Source organism: Phacochoerus africanus, unplaced genomic scaffold (genome assembly GCF_016906955.1).
Source record: "Phacochoerus africanus isolate WHEZ1 unplaced genomic scaffold, ROS_Pafr_v1 Scaffold_29, whole genome shotgun sequence".
Lineage (NCBI taxonomy): Eukaryota > Metazoa > Chordata > Mammalia > Artiodactyla > Suidae > Phacochoerus > Phacochoerus africanus.
Window position 1 is genome coordinate 3,618 of NW_025927401.1, and position 22,968 is coordinate 26,585.

At 55.1% G+C, this 22,968-nt stretch overlaps 1 protein-coding gene across 1 annotated transcript; it reads left to right on the forward strand.

Annotated features, from left to right (window-relative positions):
* Nucleotides 1-5,573: 5,573 nt before the first annotated feature.
* LOC125119278 (protein Shroom2-like) lies at nucleotides 5,574-22,965 on the forward strand (the record flags this gene model as incomplete). Its single annotated transcript, XM_047766116.1, has 5 exons — nucleotides 5,574-6,214; nucleotides 11,228-11,749; nucleotides 12,862-13,033; nucleotides 20,404-20,676; nucleotides 22,822-22,965. Coding segments are annotated over 5 exons (1,752 nt in total), but the record flags the coding sequence as incomplete, so codon positions are not given.
* Nucleotides 22,966-22,968: the final 3 nt, after the last annotated feature.

Consider the following 22,968-nt stretch of genomic DNA (forward strand, 5'->3'; position numbering starts at 1 on the left):
GCAAGGGTCACCTTGGCCGAGCATGCCTTTCCAGTCATTGATTCCAGAAGTACCTGGGAAGGCAGGAGGCTGCAGGGTGTGTTACCTAGGTTGGCCAGAAGCGTCCAGAAATGGTCCTCTTTCGGGGTGAAGATCATGGTTCACCCTGTTTCCAGAACAGCAGTGAGTCAGTGATTGCAGGATGACCAAAACGTTTCATTTTGTTGGAAAGGTCCCACTGCTAAGAACCTGACTGCCTGCATCTCTGGAAAATGCGGCTTCCCCCGCTCCCTGTTCTGCCCGGCGATGGAAAGCCACGCCTGTGTTTGTGTGTAACGGCCCCCCAGGCTGTGCACGACCTAGTGCGTGCGACTAGCTTTGGCCTTCGAGGCCCTGGAGAAGGACACCGGCTCCCTGCCCGCCACAGAGGCACGCAGCCCCGGGATGACAGTGGACGTGGCAAATGATACAGTAATTGGACAGCAGGGCTGGTGGAGCTGCAGGTTGTGGGATGAGCGGCCAGCTGTGAAAAAGATGGGGAGGCAGGGAGCAGAACACGGGGACCCGAGAAGGGAGCCCAGTGACGTCACAGGCTGGCATCTGGAACAGATGGCATCTGGAAATAAAGCTTTGTGTTCAGAGCTGCAGATTGCACTTAGACACCGAGCTGGCTCTCTGCACAGTAGGAGTGAAATCAGACAGTGTTGATGGAAATTTAAGAGCCTTTGATATATAGCTTTTAACATCTTTTTAAGGTAAAATTTAGGGGGTTCTTAACAGGCCAGTGTCCTCTCAAAGGGTGTGTATGTTGCTGGGCAGCCGTGCATGTTAATGTGGCCTTTGTTCCGCTTTCTCCCCTTGAGACTATTTTGTTTTGCTCTGCAGCCCTGGCTCAGATCTTTCTCTGTTCCAGTTGCAGTGGGGAGCAGCTGGACTCCAACCTTGGATGGGCTGTGGGTTTCCAGGAGCCTCAACCGGTTAGAGCCAACTCCTCTCTGCTCCAGGAGCTGAGTCCTCCCTGCTCCTTGGAGCTCAGTCCTCCCTGCTCCTTAGAGCTCAGTCCTCCCTGCTCCTTACAGCCCCGTGCTCCCTGCTCCAGGAGCTGCTCTCCCCTTGGTAACGCGTCCCAAGCATGTTCGGCATGAGCGTGAACACCCTAAGCTGCACATCACTTGCTGGGACTCTGGCTGCGGCTTCCTTTTCAGTTGTCTTTTGTGCAGCTGTCTGCCTGCTCCTATGTTTGCCTGTAATGTGTGTGCGGGGAGACGTGTACTTGCTTAATTGCTGGCAAAGTCCTTAAGTCATCATGGGTTTTTTTGCTTTGTATCTCTGGATCTGACTATCACCGTTGACTTTATCCTTGAAAATACAAAAAAGGGGATATTTACACATATACACAGAGATGCAGGTACGTGTGTACCGTGCAGACACAAGTACAACATACATGATACAGATACGCACGTGGACACACACAAATTATTCACATTATCTAACAAGCAGTCACTTGGAACCTGTGGGAAACACAGATTGGATTATGATCCCCAGCAGAACCCTAATTCCCATCTTTGGTCCTTTTGCTTGGGGACCTTGCTTTCCTGATTTCTTATCCGTTGGAACAGTAAGGAGCTGTTAGGGGTTCTATGGCTTTCACTGTGCAAGTTTGGGAGGAAGTCCAAGAAAAAATAAGGGGACAGACTTGGTCTAGAAATTGCTCTGCTCATGTAATTCTAAAGTTAAGTGTGGGATGGACGGCAGGGAGCTTTGCTTGTGGAATGAGATGCGACCAGGCCACCCCACGCGTGCTACCTGGAGAGGAGAGCGGCCTCCGGTCCTGCAGAGCTTCTGCCCCGTGTGCATGTCCTTTGCTCTCAGTCCTTGTCTGTCTGTCAGTGGGGCTTTGCTCCCACAGGTGATGTTCTGTCCCTTCTCTGGGTAGATCTCAGCACATCCTGCCTGACGCACTTGGCAAGGAGAACTCCCCCTGCCCCCACTTTTGGCTGCTCTGTGGCATGTGGAGTTCCCCGGGGCCAGGGATGAGATCCAAACTGCAGTTGCACCCTAAGCTGCAGGTACAGCAACACCAGATCCTTAACCCACTGTGCTGGGCTGGGGATTGAACCTGCGTCCCAGCGCTCCCAAGACACTGCCGCTCAGCTCTGCAGCAGGAACTCCTAGAGCTCCTTTTTAATCGACGTATTAAATGTGAATCCAGGTGGCCAAAGGCACTTAGGTTTTAAAGTAAATTATAGCTAATTTGATTCTCTGTTTGAGTGAGGTGGTGGATCTGTATTAAATACTAAGCACCAGGTCTGCAGATGCTAGATTTTAAGAGATTTAGTAGGAGGGAGGAAAGTGTTCACGTGTCCCGCAGCTCTTTGAAGTGAAATATGGGGAAGGCATTGGTAAATCGTTCTGAATTAGGGTCCTTCCTCCGCGGCAGGCCCGATGCCGTAGTGCATGACAGGACATCTGAGCCGTGAGTCACCCTTTGCCAACTGGGGTCCATTTGACCACGTCTAAATGCCGTTCTGTGTTTGGTAAGCAGACAGTTGCTTGACTGTGTATTCTTGCCACCATCTCCTGCGTTGTGGAGGTGATTTTGATAATATCCCGTCTTCATGCTGTTGATGAAAATAATTGATGAACAATCTATAATAGGATAGAAGAGAGTTTTATTTCAGCCATACCGAGAGCTGTATCCCACAAGATGCCTCTCAGATGGATCTGAGAAGCCTCGTGTTCAGCAGTTTTATGTCCCGTCAAAACGAAGAACAGCTGACGAGTCAGGGATATGTTCCTTCAGGGTTTCACAGAAACAGATCTGCACGTCCACAGCGAGTCGGGATGGACTTGGCCCCTGACAAGGGCGTCTTATCATCAGAAAGGGAGGCATTCATTGCATCTTTATTTACTTATTTATTTATCTACCTATCTATCTTTTTAGGGCCGCACCCATGGCATATGGAGGTTCCCAGGCTAGGGGTCCAGTCAGAGCTGTTGCTGCCGGCCTATGCCAGAGCCACGCCAGATCCGAGCCACATCTGCGGCCCACAGCACAGCTCACGGCAACACCGGATCCTTAACCCACTGAGCAAGGCCAGGGATTGAACCCGCAGCCTCATGGTTCCTAGTCGGATTGCTAACCACTGAGCCACGACGGGAACTCCTGCATCTTTATTTTTAACGTGGCCATTCTTCACTTCTGGTCAGTACATCCTTTCTTAGTAATTAAGCAGATAAACAGTATATGTTGGATAGGCCACAAAAAGGCCATTTTAGTTAGTGTAAAATCCAGGTTAATTCATGTAAACCCAGAGGGACTCCCCCAGACCTCAATGTGAAACATTTCTTTTTATCAGTGTATGCACAATACATATTTTAAAAAATAACCGCAACGCCTAGGAGTTCCCATTGTGGCTCGGTGGGTTAAGAACCCATTGTTGACTCTGTAAGGATGAGGGTCTGATCCCTAGCCTTGCTCAGTGGCTTAAGGACCTGGCGTTGCAGCTGCAGCGTAGGTTGCAAATGTGTCTCAGATCTGGTGTCGCCGTGGCTGTGATGTTGTGTGACAGCTGCGACTCCAATTGGACCCCTAGCCCAGGAGCTTCCTTACGTGCAGGTGCATCTGTAAAAAGAAAGAAAGAAAACAAACAAACCAATAATAAAAAACAGCTGACTTTGTCCAGCTGGGTTAGTATTTTCTCAGCCGGGAAGCAGAGGACAAACCTGCCCCCTTTCAGGGTGCCAGCAGGCCTGCCGCTGCCTCCCGTCCTCCTGCAGATGCCGAGCCCTTCCAGCTGCTGGCCTTGGGGCAGGGGCTGCTGTGTGCGCTGGAGGTCGTGCCCAGGGAGGGTGCAGCCCCAGCTGCCTGACGGGGAAGTCAGGGGAGTCAGGCATGGTCTGGGTTTTACTCTAGAGCAGCCCTTGAACCTAGAAGGGCCCTTTCTCCTGAGGACATAGCAAGAGAGCCATGCATGATGCGCTTGACCGAGTGTAGCCGCCTGGATGGGTTGGACAGCTGGAAGGCCCAGGTCTGGTCTCGTGGCCCAGGAGGCAGGCACACCTCCTGACCCCCCAAGGGAGTGCTGAGTATGCTGGGTATGCAAGGTGTGCAGGGGGAGGTCTTCTCTCCAGCTCGTTAGGGAATCGGTTCCATCTCTTATGGCGCCTGTGCTCTCCCTACTGGTTCTCCAGTTGCTGCCTTTGTTAGTCGCCTTCAGCAACTCGGAGGTGGTCTTTTCGATGGAAAACAGCCCTTCCCTTGAACGGAAGGATCTACAAGAGGCTCGTTTTATTTGACAGGTCAGAAGAGAGTGTGTCAGCTGCCAGAGCAAAGGCATGGCTGGCTGCTTTGTTCCAAGTGTGGTAGTTGTTGTAATGCCCACAAGCTTTACAGCGCAGACATATGTGCATGTGAAGCACGACTGCATGGTATTTTGTAGGTGTGTGTGTGGGGGGGGGGCACACACATACATGTAAGTACATGCATATAAGTGCGTATCATATAAAGATAGATACAGATGTGGAAATGTATGACTATGGAAAGATTGCATGGCTCCAGCTTCCAAAAGAAAGCCTTTGCTTTTCTCTCTTTTCTCTCTCTTTTTTAAAAAAAATTTTTTAATTTTTTTTATTTTTAGGGCCATACTCACGGTATATGGAGGTTCCCAGGCTAGAGGTTGAATTAGAGCTGCAGCCGCCGGCCCACACCACAGCCACAGCAATGCAGGATCCAAGGCGCATCTGCGACCTACACCACAGCACATGGCAACACCAGATCCTTAACCCACTCAGTGAGGCCAGGGATCAAACCTGTGTCCTCATGGATGCTAGTCAGATTTGTTTCTGCTGAGCCACGATGGGAACTCCACTTTACTCATTTTTAATAGTACGCTACTGGGAGTTCCCATTATGGCACAGTGGGGGTGAATCCGACTGGGAACCATGAGGTTGCACGTTCGATCCCTGGCCTTGCTTGGTGGGTTGAGGATCCGTGTTGCTGTGAGCTGTGCTGTAGGTCGCAGACGGGGCTCGGATCTGGCGTCGCTGTGGCTGTGGCGTCAGCCGGCAGCAACAGCTCCGGTTGGAACCTCCATGTGCCACGGGTGTGGCCCCAAAAAGACAAGAGGCAAAAAAAACACACTACTGTTTTTAAAGGTTTTATTAATTTACTTGCTGCCCGTCTTAGGAAGTTCAGTCTCTGTATATGGCAGTTTCCTAAAATAAGCCGCATAAGAATAGTGTTGCCATGTCAAGTACCTGTTTCTGCATTTTGCGGCATGAGGATTTTCACAGGTTTTGAAAATGGTTGTGCCTATTCTCTTGGCCCTCACACGGCAGCTTGTGCAAACATGAGTGTGTGTCTGTAACACGGGTGTGTATTAATACATGGCCAGTGGTAGGACATGCCAGCGCACCGCCTGGTCGTCACACTGTGTTTGGCTTTGGTGCCCTGAGCCAGGAGTTGCTGTCGGGGGGCAGAGGGCGAGACATCAGTGTCTTCACTTCCTTAGGGTGATTGAGGGAGGGTGGCTAGGTCAGGGTCTCGTCCTGTTTGGGGAGAGCGCATTCGTTGGAATCGTTGACTCATTTTTATTCCTTCTTCTCCTAGACAAGCCGATGCCCGGTGTGTGGAAGACGCGCCAGGGGCACAGAAGCCGTCCCCGGTGTCTGAGGCGCCTGAGGGGCCCCGGGAGGGCCGCAGCCGAGCCGGGACCCTCCCGCGTGATTACACGTTCTCCGAGGACCCTGCACCCGCCGCCCCGCACGCCCGGGGGCAGGACCCTCCGCCCGTGAGCGCCGCCCCGCTTGCCAAGAAGCCGGCCCCGCAGAGGCCGCCGCCGCCCAAGCGCGAGCCCAGGCCTTTCCGGGGCCCGGCGGGCGCACCTGCTGCGGGCGCACCTGCGGCCCCTCCCCTGGGCGGCAGGCCCTGCCCCCGGCCTCCCCCCGCGGCCCTGGACGTGTGCTTGGAGCACCCCCGCAGCGCCGGCGCCTCAGTGGCAAAGCCGAGCGCCGCCCAGCCCGCGCCCGCGCCCGCTCGCCCCGCCGGGGAGCCTGGCAGGGCGCATGTAGAGGAGCGCGCAGCCGGCGCCCAGCGGGAAGCGCTGCTCCCGGCCCGGTTCCGGCCCCTGCCGACAGCCGCCATGGAGACGTCGCGCTCCCCGTCACCCCAGTTCGCGCCCCAGAAGCTAACGGACAAACCCCCGCTGCTGGTCCAGGACGAGAATAACACCAGGTGCCGTCTGGAGCCGCTGGCCTGATGCTTTCTTGGCTTTCAGGGCTCCCTTCCACCTGCCGGCCGGTCTCCCAGCCTCAGCCCTGGGTGGGGGACCACGGCCGCCTTGCTTCTCATCCCCTCGTCGGCTTTAAAGTTGGCCCCGGGACTTCCCTGGGGGAGAACCCCCAGCTCCAGCTCGGTTGCATTTCTAACTTGCCAGGGGCTTTCCTGTCCCGTGTGGGGGCGGGGGAGGCTGGTGAAAGAGGCAGGAGGCCCTCCCGGTCCCCTTCGTCTGAGCCTCGCAGGGCTATTTCTGTGTTACCTATAGATGCACTGGGGCTGGGTGTCCCCAGCTGTTAATTCTGTTTGTGAACGGGATCAAGTTCACTCTAAGCATGAGACCTTCAGGCCGAATTGGTGTTTTTCCTATGTCCGCTATGTCCACACGCCTCTTTTTCTAGATCTTTCTGTATGGAAAGGCTGAGGTGATGTGTACCTTTTGTCAGAGCAGAGCAAAACCCGGCCGCATTCCGTGGCGCCATTGTCAGAGGCCATGCATGGAAGTGTCTGTCGTGCCTGGAGGCGTTGATGACTGTCCTCAGGCAGGGACTGGTCAAGACCGCTGACCCTTGGCCTTTTGCCCTCCTGAGTGCCTATGGAGAGCTGAGACGCGGAAGGGGAGAATTTTCTGCTCCGTCTCCAGAGCAGTGGTCCTCAGCCTGGGGGAGGGCGAGTTTGGCCCACAGGGCACACTCGGTGGGAGGTGAGGATGGCACTTTTGCTTCTGGCATCTAATGGGTGGAGCCCAGGGACACTGTGGCCCCCAGCAAGGAATTGCCTAGCCCTGCATGCCCGCACTGTTTAACACAGTAGCTCCCAGTCCCCTGTGGCCACAGGAGTGTAAGTTCATGAAAATGTGATAAAACCCAATCCTCAGCTGTACCCCACAGGGGTCATGGCTGTCACCCTGGACAGCACACATCATGGCCGTAGGAAGCATCATGGAAAGTTCTGTTGGCCCACCCTGCTGTAGAGTCTGGAACTCTTTTTTTTTTTTGGACCCTTAAAGTATCTCGACAGAGGAGTTCCTGTTGTGGCGCAGTGGTTAACGAATCCGACTAGGAACCATGAGGTTGCGGGTTCGATCCCTGGCCTTGCTCAGTGGGTTAAGGATCCGGCGTTTCCGTGAGCTGTGGTGTGGGTCACAGACGTGGCTCAGATCCCGCACTGCTGTGGCTGTGGTGTAGGCCAGTGGCTACAGCTCCGATTCGACCCCTAGCCTGTGAACCTCCAGATGCTGCAGGTGCAGCCCTAGAAAAGGCAAAAAAAAAAAAAAGTATCTTGACAGAGAGGCGATAATACTGATGCCATCCTGTGTCTCCAGGTGTGGTATTTGCAGGTGTGGCTTCATCTGCGGGCCAGCACTGCTCTCTACCATTCAGAATACAGACATCAGTTCTGCTGTGGCTGGGTGGGTTAAGGACCCAATGTTGTCTTTGTGAGGATGCAGGTTTGATCCCTGGCCTGGTTCAGTGGGTTAAGGATCTGGCATTGCCATAGGCTGTGGGGTAGGTCACAGATGCGGCTTGGATGCTGTGTTGCCATGGTTGTGGGCCCCAGTTATAGCTGCAATTCAACCCCTGGCCTGGGAACTTCCATATGCATAAAAAGGGGGAAGAATGCAGGCATCATTTAGATGCCTTATTGGTTTGTAAGACTGTTAAACTCTGAAAGGAAGGAGAACCAGTGAAGGGTGTGTGTGTGTGTGTGTGTGTGTGTGTGTGTGTGTGTGTGTGTGTGGTGGGTGGAGCATGTGATACAGTTGCAGCTTAGCAGGTGCAGGTCTGGTTTTCAGGAGCTGCTCTGGGCACAGTAGCCGCCCAGAGTAGCAGGACGGCATGCTTGCGGGGAGTGCATGACCTCTGTTGACTTGAGGTGGAGGGTAGTGTTTTTCTTCTTTTTCCTACCCGAAGTGAGTGTGGATTTTTTTCCCTCTCTCTTTTCTATGAATTTGAGAGGGATTTCAAGAAGCAGTTGCATTACTAAGAGGGGGCGTCTTCAGGCATCCGCATTTATTTAGCATTCCCATCCAGTATGTCTTTTGGGACAATAGGCTTGTCTTAAATCATGTCCCTTAACTGTACAAGCTCTTGTAGGGGGCCTGAACTCCAGTCAGTGTCAGAGCTAACTCCACAGGTGTCCTCTCCAGGAGGCACAGGGGAGCAGATGGTAGCCATGCCACTCACCAAGTTCCTACCCCAGAAGTGGCTCATAATGTCATGAATCAAGTGTCCCTGTCCCTGGGTGGGTGTTACAATCAGTGCTGGCCTGAGCAGGTGGAATCCCACAGACTTAGCCCATGAACGGGAGACCTGTTCTGTACCCACCATTGGCCACCAGGGGGCAGCAAGCAGAGCCCTCTGGGAAGGGCCTCCCGAGCTGCCTGTGGTTTGAGCTGCACTCAGAGATACTCTGATTTCTCAGCACTTCCCTCGGCTTGGGTCTTCTGCCTCCCAGGCCCTCTGCTGGGGAGTCAGGCAGGCGCTGACCTGGTCCCGAGCCTGCACCTTGTAAATTCAGCAGGCAGATGGTGAGGATGCCAAGAGGAAGACAGGGTTCAGGGTTGTCTTTCACCGTGAATAAATATGTATCAACTCCTGTGGGAAAACCAGGAAGCTTATTTTGAAATCTTTTAAAACGTTGGGTTTTTGTTTTGATTTGTTTTTTTAAACTACAAAATGGAGATGGTGTCTAGCAGTATTGGTCCGTGAGAGTTAGAGATGTGACTGTTCCCAGGAGTTTCCCTGAAGCCCATTTCTGGGTCCGAGAGTGTGTGTAAGTCGAGATCCAGGCAGGCTGCCTTGGGGTCAGTGTCGCCGTCACCTCTGGCATCTCAGGGTGAGAGTGTCTGCAGCGGGCGGTGTGGTTTATCAGACCCAGAATGGCATGCAGCTGAGGGCTCCCTGGAACCTGGGTGTGTGAGCAGAGCTGGTTGAGCTGTTTGCTCTCGGGGGCTGGGCTCTGTGGGCAGCAGGCAGGTCACCCGAGCGGAGCCAGCTTCTGAGAGGAGCCACCGCACAGAGAAGGGGACAGGGCCAGCACACGCCGAGTCCTCTGTCCTTCCTGGACTGCCTTTGCTTTGGGGACAGGTGAGATCTGGTTGCGGTAGGGTCTTGTCCACGGGGTTGGGTCCTTGTTTTGAAGTAGAGGTTCGTCAGACTCCCTAAATGCCACAGTCTGGACAGGTTTCAAGAGGAGAGGTCATCGGGGCTTAGGAATGACCAGGAAAGTAGAGGGCCACCCGTGGGGGATTTGTTAGGCTTTTTCCTAACACGTCTTCCTTCCCTAGACAACCAGTTTCTCCATGGAAGGGGGGTTAGATGCAGTTTAGGCTGAGTCTAAAAGCCACTAATGAGTGACCAGGGTTTCTAAGCATGGAATGAAAGGAATGGAGTCAAGAGGGGTTCTTGTTCGTGTGTTCTTGCTTGGATGAGAAGGCAGAATTTTTCTTCTGAAGCTGAGCATATCTCATCGGTATTATCTGCCTTTTAAAATGTATTCAACCAGAAGTCATAACAGGGACCATATAGGAACGCCTGGATTAAACTCCTCTGCTTTAGTGGTTTCTACTGGAGGAGCGGGAAACATACAAAATCATTTCCTATAGCCTGCTTGCCACACCCTTACGAACAAGGAAAGAACCAGACTTTCCTTGACACCACTTAAGAGGGAGAAACAGGAATTCCTCTTATGGCTCAGCGGGTTAAGGCCCCGACGTTGTCTCTATCAGGATGCGGGTTCAATCCCTGGCCTCAGTCAGTGCGTTCAGGATCCATTGTCACAGCTTTGGTGTTGGTCGCAGATGCAGCTCAGATGTGGCGTTGCTGTTGTTGTAGTGTAGGCCAGCAGCTGAAGCTCTAATTCAACCACTGGCCAGGAACTTCTGTATGCTGCAGGTGCAGCCCTAAAACCCCCCAAAACAAACAAACAAACAAACAAAAAATCGAAAAGAGAAAAAAAAGGAGGGAGAAACAAGTTTGTGTCACGCACTCTTGTGCACCATAAAATTACTTCCATTAGGGTCCTGTCCTAGAAATGGTTTGAGGTTGAGTTTGGATGGTGTGATTATGGCTTGTTTTTCCCTTTCCTCCTGGCTACCAGCAGGTGGCGTTCTTTCTCCACGGTGGCCTTTAAAGATGCTTGAGATGGATTTTTGTCCCACTGGCCCTAGTCTGCAGGGTCCCTTGGCATCAGTCTGTGCTCAGGTGGTCCAGACAAAGCCCCATCTCATCCACTAAACTGTTTCTTTCCGTTATCTCTCTCCCGGGTGGGTGCTTCAGCCCCTCCTGCTCCTTTCACTGAGAAACTTTTTTTTGAAAGAGGGAAATCCACCTGAGTCATTTAAGATAACACAGGAGCGGCACGTCCAGGTTTCCCACTGGATTCTTCCCTCTCCATATGAAGTGCGTGTGAAGGGCAGCTGGAAGCGGGGGCGTGGCAGGCAGGTGGGGGCAAGGCCCAGGGCACCCGGGCACCCCTCAGAACACAGCCACTGTGAAGGAGTCCTCGGAGCACCATGCAGGAACCCAGCCTTGAGAGACCCGGGCTGAGACACTGCTGCTCCTGCCGTGCAATACGCTGGTCCCTTGCAGGGCTCCCCGACAAGGGCCCGTTTCAGGGATCGGGCTTGTTAGCTCTGCGGTTGAACTAAAAACAAAGGAATGGTAGACTGCCCTCCCATCTGTCAGTAAGCCCACAAACCGGCCCTCAGGCTCCTGTGGGTGTGAGATGACTATTGGAAAAGGGAAAGGCACTCAGCCACCGAGGAGGGTGGGGAGACCGAGTTCAGGGTGGCGGGCAGTCCTGGACCTCACCTCCCTGTCCTGGGGTCCTGGGACGTCGGGTGACCTGCAAGCTCCCTCCCCACCTGTGCCTGACGCAGAGGGACCCACTGGTTTGGCGTCTGGCTTCCGGTTCTGGCCTGTGCCCGGGCGCGCCGTGGGGCTTCAGCGAGGGCTCTTCTCTTGGCAGGATCGAGCGGGTGATGGAGAACAACACCACCGTGAAGATGGTGCCCATCAAGATCGTGCACTCGGAGAGCCAGCCCGCGAGGGACGGCCGCCAGGGCCTGGCCCGCGCCGCTGCCGAGCCGCCCGCGCTGCCCAGCGGGCTCGAGCGCGACCAGATCAAGACGCTCAGCACGTCGGAGCAGTCGTACTCGCGCTTCTGCCTGTACAGCCGCCAGGGCGCCACACCCCCGGCCCCCGGCGCCCCCGCGCCCCCAGCCAGGGACGGCCGCGCCTCCCCGCCCGCGCTCGGCTACGCGAAGGCCCGAGAGAGGACCGCGGAAGACCTCAAGTCGGAAGAGCTGGCCCGCGAGATCGCCGGCAAGGATAAGTCGCTGGCCGACATCCTGGACCCCAGCGTGAAGATCCGAACCACCATGGACCTGATGGAGGGCATCTTCCCCAAGGACGAGCACCTCCTGGAGGAGGCGCAGCAGCGGAGGAAGCTGCTCCCCAAAGTGCCCTCTCCCAGGTCCGCGGAGGAGAGGTGAGTAGACGCGCCCTGGGCTCCACCGCCGGGCTGGCGGTGCCGGTGCCTCCTGGGCTCACGGGCCGAGGGGGTATCTGTTTGTCTTCCCGGTTGCTCTTTGGGGACACTGCAAAAAGGACTGCCTGGTGCAGACCGCTTTGTGGCTTTTGTCTTACTTGCCCAAGGCTTTCAAGGCCCATCCTGAGGGTGATGAGGCCAGGTCCTGGCAAAGAGGCAGAAAATCCGCAGTGTGAGGCTAACAGGTTTCTGGTGATGCGCACAGGCTCTTCTTCCTAAGGCAGGGGTTCCCGGTCAGGGGCTGTTGCTCACAAGCACACACACGCACAGAGGCCCCCCTCACCTCAGGGGAGAGTTGGCAGTGTCCGGATCCAATCGTGGTTGTCACAGGTGGGAGAGATGCTCCTGGCATCTAGCGGGTGAAGCCCCGCAGTGCTGCTCCCCACCCTGCTGTGCACCGGACAGCCCCCCCCCCCCCCAGCAAAGATTGGTTCAGCCCCAAGTGGCACTAGGGCTGAGGTTGAGACACTTGTCACAGGAGGAGTAAGCGCTGAGATTGCGCCATCTGTGTTCCTGAATGAGCCCCTTGGTGGCGCTGAGGGAGGGGATTTGCTTTGTAAAGAGCACTTGCCGGCCTCTCTCGCTCAGTCATCTGCCCAGAGTGGATGGGGACTCATCCGCCCTGTCGCTGAGCGTTGGCTCCCTAAACATCCTCGATGGACAACGGCTGAAGTACGCGGGCTGGGCTGCAGCCAAGGCGGGCCAGGGCGAATAAGGCCTTAGCAAGAGGCAGCAAATGCGGCTGCTGGCAGAAAGCTGCCCGGTGAATTCGGCACCCGAGGCCCTGCTTACAGAGAGTGGCACACGTCTCCCTGGAGACCTCAAACTCCTGGCCAGAACCGCCGCACCCTCGTGCCTCCCCAGTGGGGCCCTGAGGGCTGTGTGGCGTGGCGTTTAAGTTGTAAGCCTTCCTCCCTTTTGCTGTCTCCCTCCTGGGCTGGTGTCCTGTTGTTAGCACCCTTGCTTGCTGGTCGCAGCCCAGCTTGTGGCACTTAGGGGCACGTCTGTGTGTACAGTCAGAGCTAACTGGCCTTGTGATGGGTTTTCCCCAGGAAGGAGGAGCTGAGTGTGCCGGCGGCCATGTCCCTGGCCACCAACTCCACCTACTACAGCACGTCGGCCCCCAAGGCGGAGCTGCTGATTAAGATGAAAGACCTGCAGGAGCAGCAGGAGCCCGAGGAGGATACAGGGAGCGACCTAGACCACGACCTGTCAGTGAAGAAGGTAGGGAAGCTGGAATCCCAAACGGGGATGAGCTCGCCGGCCGGCAGGCGGGCGGGCGGCGCCGTCCCTACCCCCAGCCTGGGCCCCGAACCGCGCGTCTGGCGGCCTTGGTGTTGGGCTTTTCTGTGGGACGCTGACATTTGGGCCTGCAGGTTAAGTCCTTGTGGATAAGGCTTCTGTTTTAAAAATGGTTCTCTCTACCACCGTCCTCTGCCATCTCTTTGTCGTGAGATCCAGCATCACAGGAGCCAAGTGGGCACAGGGCCCTTTAAGTCCAACCGACACGTTCCTTCTAGCCTAGTTAAAACCCAGGGGTCTTGAGGGAGTTCCCGTCATGGCTCAGCGGAAACGCATCTGACTCATGTCCATGAGGATGCAGCTTCAATCCCTGGTCTCGCTCGGTGAGTTAAGGATCTGGCATTGCTGTGACCTGTGGTGTAGGTCACAGACACGGCTCGAACTCTGTGTGGCTGTGGTGTCGGCCGGCAGCTGCAGCTCAGCTCCGATTCAACCGCTAGACTGGGAACCTACATATGCTGAGTGTGCAGCCCTAAAAATATGAAAAAGCAAAACAAAAAATCCAGGGGGCTTGATGGTGGGATCTTGTGCAAGGCACATGTCCTTTTTTTGTTTTGTCTTTTTATTTTTCTTTTTTTAGGGCCGGACCCATGGCATATGGAGGTTCCCAAGCTAGGGGCCAGCCTACTCCAGAGCCACAGCAACACAGGATCCAAGCTGCGTCTGTGACCTACACCACAGCTCACGGCAATACCAGATCCTTAAGCCACTGAGCAAGACGAGAGATTGAACCCGCATCCTTATGGATACTGGTTGCGTTCGTTAACCACTGAGCTACGACGGGATCTCTCACATCTCCTTTTTTTTTTTTTTGTCTTTTTGCTATTTCTTGGGCCGCTTCCGCAGTACATGGAGGTTCCCAGGCTAGGGGTCCAATTGGAGCTGTAGCCGCCGGCCTATGCCAGAGCCACAGCAACGCGGGATCTGAGCCGCGCCTGCAACCTACACCACAGCTCACGGCAACACCGGATCGTCAAGCCACTGAGCAAGGGCAGGGACCGAACCCGCAACCTCATGGTTCCTAGTCGGATTTGTTAACCACTGCGCCACGATGGGAACTCCCACGTCTCCTTTTTGATTATCCATTTCACATGTCTGTAATCAGATGATCTTAAAGTTGACAGTAGATGGTCAGGTCAAAAAGCATCATTGATGTGACTCTCAGGACTCAGGCCTGTGGGAGGAGAAAGAACACAACAGAGTCCGTCCTTCTCTGAAGGCGCTTATGCTCTCTCACGGAAGGGGACGGCCGCCAGCCCAAACACAGATCCACGGTACAGGGCCCGTGGGCCAAACCCTCCCCGGCTCCCAGCTGCTTTTGTAAATGAAGTTTTATTGAAACACAGCCCCTCGGATTGATTTACACATGGTCTCTGGTGGCTTTCATGCTGCAGCAGCACCATTGAGTCGTTGCCACCGGTGATCCGAAGTCTTTACCGTCTGGTCTTTGGCAGAAAAGGTGTGCCAGCCCTTAATGTAACAGGTCGGCTGGCCAGAAAGCTAAAATGAGGTGAAGGAACAGAGGGAGACAAAGAAGTCTGACGGTGGCGAGGGTTCTGATGAGCTGCTGGTGGCACAGAGAGCTGGAGTCATTTAGGGAATGTCCACTTGTGCCAGGGAAGTGGGGCCAGGAAGTGCCAAGCGCCTGGGGTGGGCGTTGGGTGATGTGTGGGAGACGTGGCAGAGCAGGGGCTGGAGCGGTGTGGCCCAGGAGGCGGCAGGAGTGGAGATGAGGTCAGGCATGAAATGGTGTGTGACCGTGAGGTCGTGCTAGGGGTGAAATTACTGGGCTCAGCGCCAGTGTCACTACTACCGGAGGACCTTCACATCTTCAGGTCCTGTCCGCAGGCCAGACCTGTGACCTCTAGGTGTGGTCACCTGGTTTGTAGAGGAAGGCCTTGGCCCCAAGGAATTGCTAAAGACGGTTTCAGAGGGTAGCATGTGCTGTTGTCGCCAGGGGCCGTGCGTGTGACACTCAGCGCCCAGAGGAGAGAAGGAGGGAAGCAGCATTCTGGGAATCTTTTCCATACACGTAGCAGCTTGGAGAGACCTTTCAGCAAAAAGAAAAAAAATTTTTTTTTTGAGAGACCTTTACAAAGGATTATGTTGAAAATATGCTTATATTGTTAGTTGCTCAAAAAAAAAGCCATCGGTTGATTTCAAATGTGATAGACACAGGTATTCCAGAAGAAATGTCATGACCCATGCAGGAAAATATATCATGTTCAGCTTGGGAAATGACGGCTTTTTTATATACTTCAAAAAGGAAGTGAAAAATAAGACTTTGGTTCTGGTTCTTTGATAGAGGCCCTGTATGTAGCATGACATGCCTTGTCTTGTCTTTTCTTCCTTCCTTTCGTTCGTTCCTTTGTTTGTTCATCTTTTTGGGCTGCACCTGCAGCATATGGAAGTTCCCAGGCTAGGGGTAGAATCGGAGGTGCAGGCGCCAGCCTACGCCACAGCCTACGCCACAGCAACATGGGATCTGAGCTGTGTCTGTGAACTGTACCACAGCTCACGGCAATGTCAGATCCTTAACCCAACGAGGGAGGCCACGGATCAAAGCTACATCCTCATGGATCCTTGTCCAGTTCATTCCCGCTGAGCCACAATGGGAACTCCACATTTTCCATGTTCTTAAAAATAGAGAATTAAGAAATAAGTTTTCAGTTGTTCTCATAAAACTAGGAAAAACATCCAGTTGGGATGCTTGTGCCTCCCTCCCCACCTAGATGCATGGAACTTTGTTCTTTTTCTTTTTTTCCTTTTTGGTCATTTTGCCTTTTCTAGGGCCACTCCTGCGGCATATGGAGGTTCCCATTTTGGGGTTGAATCGGAGCTGTAGCCGCCGGCCTACACCACAGCCACAGCAATGCCGGATCTGAGCCACATCTGCGACTACACCATAGCTCATGGAAACGCCGGATCCTCAACCCACTGAGCAAGGCCAGGGATGGAACCCACAACCTCATGGTTCCTAGTCGGAATCATTAACCACTGAGCCACTACGGGAACTCTCTGGAACTTTGTTCTTAACCGTATGCCTTTGCATCGCATGCTGTATTGAATTTGGGAAGCTGCTGCCAGGGTAACTGCCTGCCTTCACCTGTCTGGCACCTCTTCTGATTTCTTTGGGAGCATGAGATGCTGGACGCCCCCTCCCCGTCGATGGCAGCTTTGATATGGACACGAGTCCCCATGAGCTTACCTCCTGACTGCCTACCAACCCCCTGCCCTGCCCACCATGGTTAAATTTGCAAGCTGACTGTTTAGTTCTAGAAGCGTATGTCTGCTTCCCCACAAGCAGCAAGTGCTATAAATTGGAGTTCCCTGTGGCATCAGTGACCCTATAATCCTGCTCTTTTGCTCGATGTCACCTACAGGCAACTGCTGCTCTCTTTCCTTCCCTCTTTCCGGTGCCCGCACATCTACGGGGCCACGTGGTTACCACGTGTGCAGGGGAGGGCTGAGCAGGTGCACTTGGGAGGCCCTGATTGGTCACGTGACGGGGAGACCCAAAGACCTGTGTGCCAGACGTTCCCTGGGGGACCTCAGCCGGTGTGGTCGTGAAGCCATGTGCCATATCAGGCGATCCTCTGTTGTAAGGGGTCGGAAGCCCCCACCCAGGGATGTGGCGAGGGATTCTGGGGCCGGTGGAAGCATTAGCCTAGGAAGGCCGAGGACGTTTCCATACCTGGGGCAGCGCAGGCAGGCTCTGCTCAGAAACTGTGGCAGCCAAGTGGTGGCGATGGTTCGAGAGACGCACAGATGGCTCATGGCTTGAAGCCTGGAATCTCTGAGGGTTAGCATTTTCCTCAGAACCAAGAGGTGGGTGCAAGGCGCGGAGAGAAAAGACCCTGTTACCCCTGTGGAACAGGATAGATGCGGGGCTTTCGGGGCGGAAACGGGGCCCATCCTAGCAGAGGAGGGAGAGGCGGCCGTGCACCTGCTGAGACCGGGCCACCTTCTGCTGCCCCGTGCGCTACCCCACGGCCTCCCAGACCTGCACGTGGCATCCGAAGGCAGACAGGCCATCGCTTTGTGTGCTGCCCTGGGCACGGTCTCTGGCCTCTACGTCTTTGAGAGGCAGTGTCTACACTTCCTGTGATGGCCCTTTAAGGAAGAAGGGGCAAGTGTTTCTAATAGAAATCTATGCAGCACATAGAAAGGAAGCAATAAAGGAACCTGGGCTTGTGGCAGAGTGCCCTGGGGTCAGGCAAGCCCGGCTGGTGCCATCGCTGTTGGAGGCATCTCTTCGTGGCTTTGGCAAGAAATCCTCATTACGGTCATTGCTCACAAATAACACAACTGGAAGATCACTGGGAACACGGAGGAGGGCTCCTTGTCCAGCCACAGGCATCAAAATTGCTTGGTGCGTTGGTTCAGGTTAGGAGTGGCGCCAGGCGGGAACTGGGAAAGTTCTCCAGGCCTGTCATCTGTTCTGTGCTTTTCCCTCACGTCGGGATTGTCAAAGGCGTTCCCCTCGTGGCTCGGCAGTTAATGAACCTGACCAGGATCCATGAGGATGCAGGTTCGATCCCTGGCCTCGCTTAGTGGGTTAAGGATCCACCATTGCCGTGAGCTGCCGTGTTGGTCACAAATGCAGCTGATGTCTGGCTTTGCTGTGGCTGTGGTATAGGCTGGTGGCTACAGCTCCGACTCGACCCCTAGCCTGGGACCTTCCATGTGCTGCAGGTGCGGGCTTAAAGAGCAAAAAAAAAAAAAAAAAAAAAAAAAAGCCAAAGCTATGGGTCCCCTGTCAGCTGTGGGATGCGAAATGCACGTAGGCCCCAGTTTCTCGGATGGGTCGGTGTAGAGACATGCGGCTGCACAAGCGTGAGCACAAGTAGACACGCACGCTGAGAGAAAACCTCAAAGAAATCTAGATGCATACAGTCTTAAGCTACCAAGGGAAGAAAATTTCTTGGCATCCTGAGCTGGAAAAGCCAAAGCAGTGCATAGGTTCTGTCTGGTCTTTCCTAGCAGAGAAAGCCTGCTGCCTAGTCTGCACTGACGGTGACCGTCCTTTACAAGTGTTTAGTGTTTTGGGGTTTTTTTTGTTTTCCTTTTTAGGGCAGAACCTGCAGCACATGGAGGTTCCCAGGCTAGGGGTCGAGTCGGAGCTACAGCTGCTGGCCACAGCCACAGCAACGTGGGATCGGAGCCATATGTGTGATCTACCCCACAGCCTGTGGCAGTGGCAGATCCTCAACCCACTGGGTGGGTCCAGGGATGGAACCCGCATCCTCATGGGTATTTGTTGGGGTCTTAACCTTGCTGAGCCACAGAAGGAACAGCTTCTGACCTGCACTCTCTCTGGCCAATAAGTGCCTCGGGCAGGTGGGCCCTTCCTGAGGCCGAGCAGCAGGCTGAGCACTCAGCATCCAGGGGTCTCAGTCGCCTTCACGCCACCCGCCTGGAGGTGGCAGTGACAGCCTGCCGCACAGCGGTGGATGCCGCCCTGGAGCTCTTCACAGGCCTGTGCCTGCTCTCTGCTGAGCCCTGCAGACTCCGTCCGGAGTCTGAGTTTGGAAACTGCCCCGGGAGGAGAGGAGACAGCGTGGACCGTTCCGTGGGTCCACGGGATGTAAGATAGTGTTGCTTGTTGTAACGCGTGAGCTGAAAAATCCGCATCACCCTTGAAGATGCCAGTTGCCGGTCTGATCCTCCTCCTGCGGTGCGCTGTGGGGCGCTGCTCCTGTTGCCAGTCCTCTTCCCGTGGGCCAGCAGGCCTCACAGACCCCACGGGACCCGCCGAGGCAGCAGGCCAAGGCTGGGTGAGGGGAGCGGATCTCACGCAGGCGGGTGGCCGCAGACTTCCAGAAGGACGACAGGTGACTTGGCTCCTCGCCGCTGGCCCCTCCTCATTGGCCGTGTCCGGGCCGGCCAGCTGCAGAGCTCGCTGTGGGCGGATTGCATGGCAGAAAGACGTTCGTGCGAAAAGGGCTGTTTGGCGGCAGGTGCACCCGTGGCACCCCTTCTGAGCCTCTTTCTCAGATGCGAGGATAGGGACAGGGATGATCAGCTCCTTAGCCCCTCAGCTCCGGCCATGTGCTGCGGCTTCAGTTCGGCATGGGGGCCGATGCAAAGGCCTGACACGTGTCATTTTGGTGCTCTGTTAAGTCATTTGAAGGGCTGGCAGGAGGCGGGAATGGGGAGCCTAGTGGAGGGAGGCTAATGGTCGGAGCTTCAGTACGTGAACACGAAAGAGACCTGGAGATGGAGGTGGAGGTGCCCAGCAGCGAGAAGGTGCCAACTGCTGCAGAGCAGGGCCCTAAAAATAGGTAAAACGGGAAGCGTTGTAGTGTATATATTGTACCACATTTTAAAAAGCCATTTATTTGCACTTTGGTCAGGTTGAGATTGGTAGGTTATTTGACAAGATTGTCTTAGAGTTCCCATTGTGGCTCGGCAGGTTAAGAACGCGACTAGTCTCCACGAAGCTGTGGGTTCGATCCTTGGCCTTGCTCAGCAGGTTAAGGATCCGGCATTGCTGTGAGCCATGGTGTAGGTCGCAGACGCAGTTCAGATGTGCAGCAGATGTGACCCTAAAAAGAAAAAAAAGTGTCTTAAGTTTGTTGACCTCTGTCTTTATTTTTCATTGCTAATTCTGTGTGGAGGACACTTTTTTTTTTTTTGTCTTTTTGCTATTTCTTGGGCCACTGCTGCAGCATATGGAGGTTCCCAGGCTAGGGGTCCAATTGGAGCTGTAGCCACCAGCCTACGCCAGAGCCACAGCAACGCAGGATCTAGCAGCGTCTGCAACCTACACCACAGCTCACGGCAACGCCGGATCGTTAACCCACTGAGCAAGGGCAGGGACGGAACCCGCAACCTCATGGTTCCTAGTCGGATTTGTTAACCACTGCGCCATGACGGGAACTCCAAGGACACTTTTTAATCACAGAGTTGAGTGCCGGACTCAGTAGCTTCTGAGCGTGTAAGTCTTCAGATGGGGCACTTCCAAAGAATGACGCACTCAGCATCGCAGGGGCCCTGGGAGTCTTTGCACAGAGAGAGGCTGAAGTGGGGTTTCCTGTGCGTACCCCCGCCTTGTCTGGTAGGACGGGAGCAGGATGAGAATGGGTTGGTTGTGTTTCATTTCTAAATTAAGGAGCAGTGGTTGAACCAGGAGTCATTATTCTTCCCCCGGTCTTAAAACCTCTGTTATTTGCTGATGCAAAGCAGGCGGTCCCCTGGCTCAGGTGAGGCAGACACAGACCCCCGCTGTGACCATCGGCACCCAGGGTCGAGCGCCGGCCCTAACGCGTGTGCACGTCCTGTGCCCGCAGCAGGAGCTCATCGAGAGCCTCGGCCGCAAGCTGCGCGTGCTGCGGGAGGCCCGGCAGAGCCTGCTGGAGGACATCCAGGCCAACAGCGCACTTGGGGACGAGGTGGAGGCCCTCGCCAAGGACGTCTGCAAGCCCAACGAGTTCGACAAGTTCCGCATGTTCATCGGGGACCTGGACAAGGTGGTGAACCTCCTGCTGTCGCTGTCAGGCCGCCTGGCCCGCGTGGAGAACGCCCTCAATAACCTGGACGACAGCGCTTCTCCCAGCGATCGGGTAGCTACCAACGCGTGTGACCTGGGAGGCGCGCAGGAGGCGGGTGTTCCTGTGGGGTGGGAGGCGAGGGCACACTTCCCCTGGCACCGCACTTCGGCCTGGCCCCGTGGAGGATAACATCTCCCGTCCTGGCTAGGTCAGGTAGCAGTGATCTCTCTACTTTGCTTCTTAGCATATAGTAGGCTTGCAGAATGGTCATCTTCGTCATTCATCAGGCATCTGAACTTCTCTAAAAGGGGTGCAGAAAAGGCACCCCACCCCTAGGACTCTAGGGGAGAGTGGCTTCAGGTTACACAGAAGGATCTTACTTAGAGAGTGGCTCTGGAGACTCCTCCATAGCGACGGTCATGGAACATACTCTATAAGGGTTTGAAAAAAAAACTGTGGCTTGGACCCCTGATCCCCTTGGGTTAAATTCGTATTCCAGTTTGCTCGCTTGGCCATCTTTGCCAAGTTTTATCTGAAAGAAGTTGGGAGCTAACACGAACGGGTGAGAGAGATTTATTTGTACATAACTGAAATACTAAATTCTCAAGTATTGATTCAAAGGAAAAAATAGTATTTATTGTCTTTGCAACTCAGCTCATCTCCCTTCCTGTGCTTGGAATCAACAAAGGCTCATTAAGAATTTGGGGGAAATCGGAGGAATCACCCCACCTACCATGCCTGTGCTCCTGGGCACCTGGCTGCGCAGCCCTTCCTGCATCCAGAGGGGTTCCTCCCAGAGATGAGGAGCGGACAGGCCCTTGCCCTCCTGGGCTAGTGCGTGGCTGTCGCAGCATCACCCTCCTGGACCCAAAGGGAAAGTCTGAGCACCACGCCCAGGTGCCACACAGTGGCGCAGCCTCCAGTGTGGCCAGGGTCGGATGGCAATCTCAGGGTCCACAGGGCTTTTGGTTTGCAGAGACAGGTGTGCGGAGGAGTTCGAGCTGTGGAGTCAGGCTCCAGAAGGCCTCCCCGTGCTTCCAGATAGGAAACGAACACGTGGGCAGAGGGGGATATAGGAAGCCAGTCTCAGCAGCTTCTAGTCGCCCTTCAGCGCAACTGATTTTAATGGCACAAACTGCGTTTCTAGAAGCGGCTGTGGTCTCTTTCCATTTTGGTTGGAATTCATTGGCTTTGCCTCGCCTCTTTCCATGAAAACATGCTGTGTCTGTTTCATAGGCAGCTGAAGGTCAGGGTATCCCAGAGAAGTGGGCAGGTTACCCGGAAAGGTTCGGCAGTCGGGGGGGTGCTCCCTGGAAGCTGTACCCCAAGAGCAGGTTCTTTTTTCAGCCACTGTTTAATAGCAGCGTGTCTGTGCTGGGCCCCTTCTGCGTGTCAGCGCTTGGCAACGTGCGCCCATATCCTGGATGCTCCCGCGTAGCCCTTGGGAAGCATCCCGGTGGCACAGTGGCAGAATAGCAGGGACTCCTACTGGTGTCAGAAACTCAGGCAGAGGAAAGGAAGCCCTGGCGTCCTCCAGCCAGCGAACGCTGGAAGGCGGTGCTGCACTCATCCCTCCTCCCTGCATTTTCATTAAGGTTCGGGAGCACAGGCTGTGTGCTCGGCAGGCAAGGGAGCACTTGTGGGTGCCACCTCCTCCAAATGGGGCGCCTGTGTCCCCAGAGCAGGAGCCTCATAAGGAGCAAAGGAACCGACCCCCACCCGCCACCTCCCGCCCTCACGCGTCCTCTTCTGCAGGTTCAGTCACAGGCCGCGACTCCTCGTCCTGAAGGCTTTAGAAATCCCACCCCGGAATTGCTTAAGAATCTATTCCTTTTGCCAACCTGGCCACAGAACTGTCACGGAAAGAACATTCAGGGTCCCAGAGTCTCACAGCTCTGTCGTTCTTTGTCACTGGATGACTGTCCTGCTTGGGGCTGTTTCTGTGTGCCATTCCCGAGGTGGCAGGAGGAACAGGAGGTGGCAGAGGCCGGGAGCCGGCGCTGAGGCTGCGGTTGGAGCCGTACAGCTGCCAGGCATCTTCTGCCCGCGTCCCGGGTCCAGCTCAGGGGCCCCGTCCGATCTCTGGTCTTTCACCTGGATGGTGTCGGGGTCTCCACGGGACCAGCCCCCCGAGTGGCCGGGCGTTTCGGAGGCCTTGGCCGAGCCCCTGCGAGAGAGCCTGGTCCTCACCGGGCTTGCCTCTGTGTGTCTCTCCAGCAATCCCTGCTCGAGAAGCAGCGGGTCCTGGTCCAGCAGCACGAGGACGCCAAGGAGCTGAAAGAGAACCTGGACCGCCGCGAGGGCATCGTCTTCGACATCCTGGCCAGCTACCTCAGCCAGGAGAGCCTGGCGGACTACGAGCAC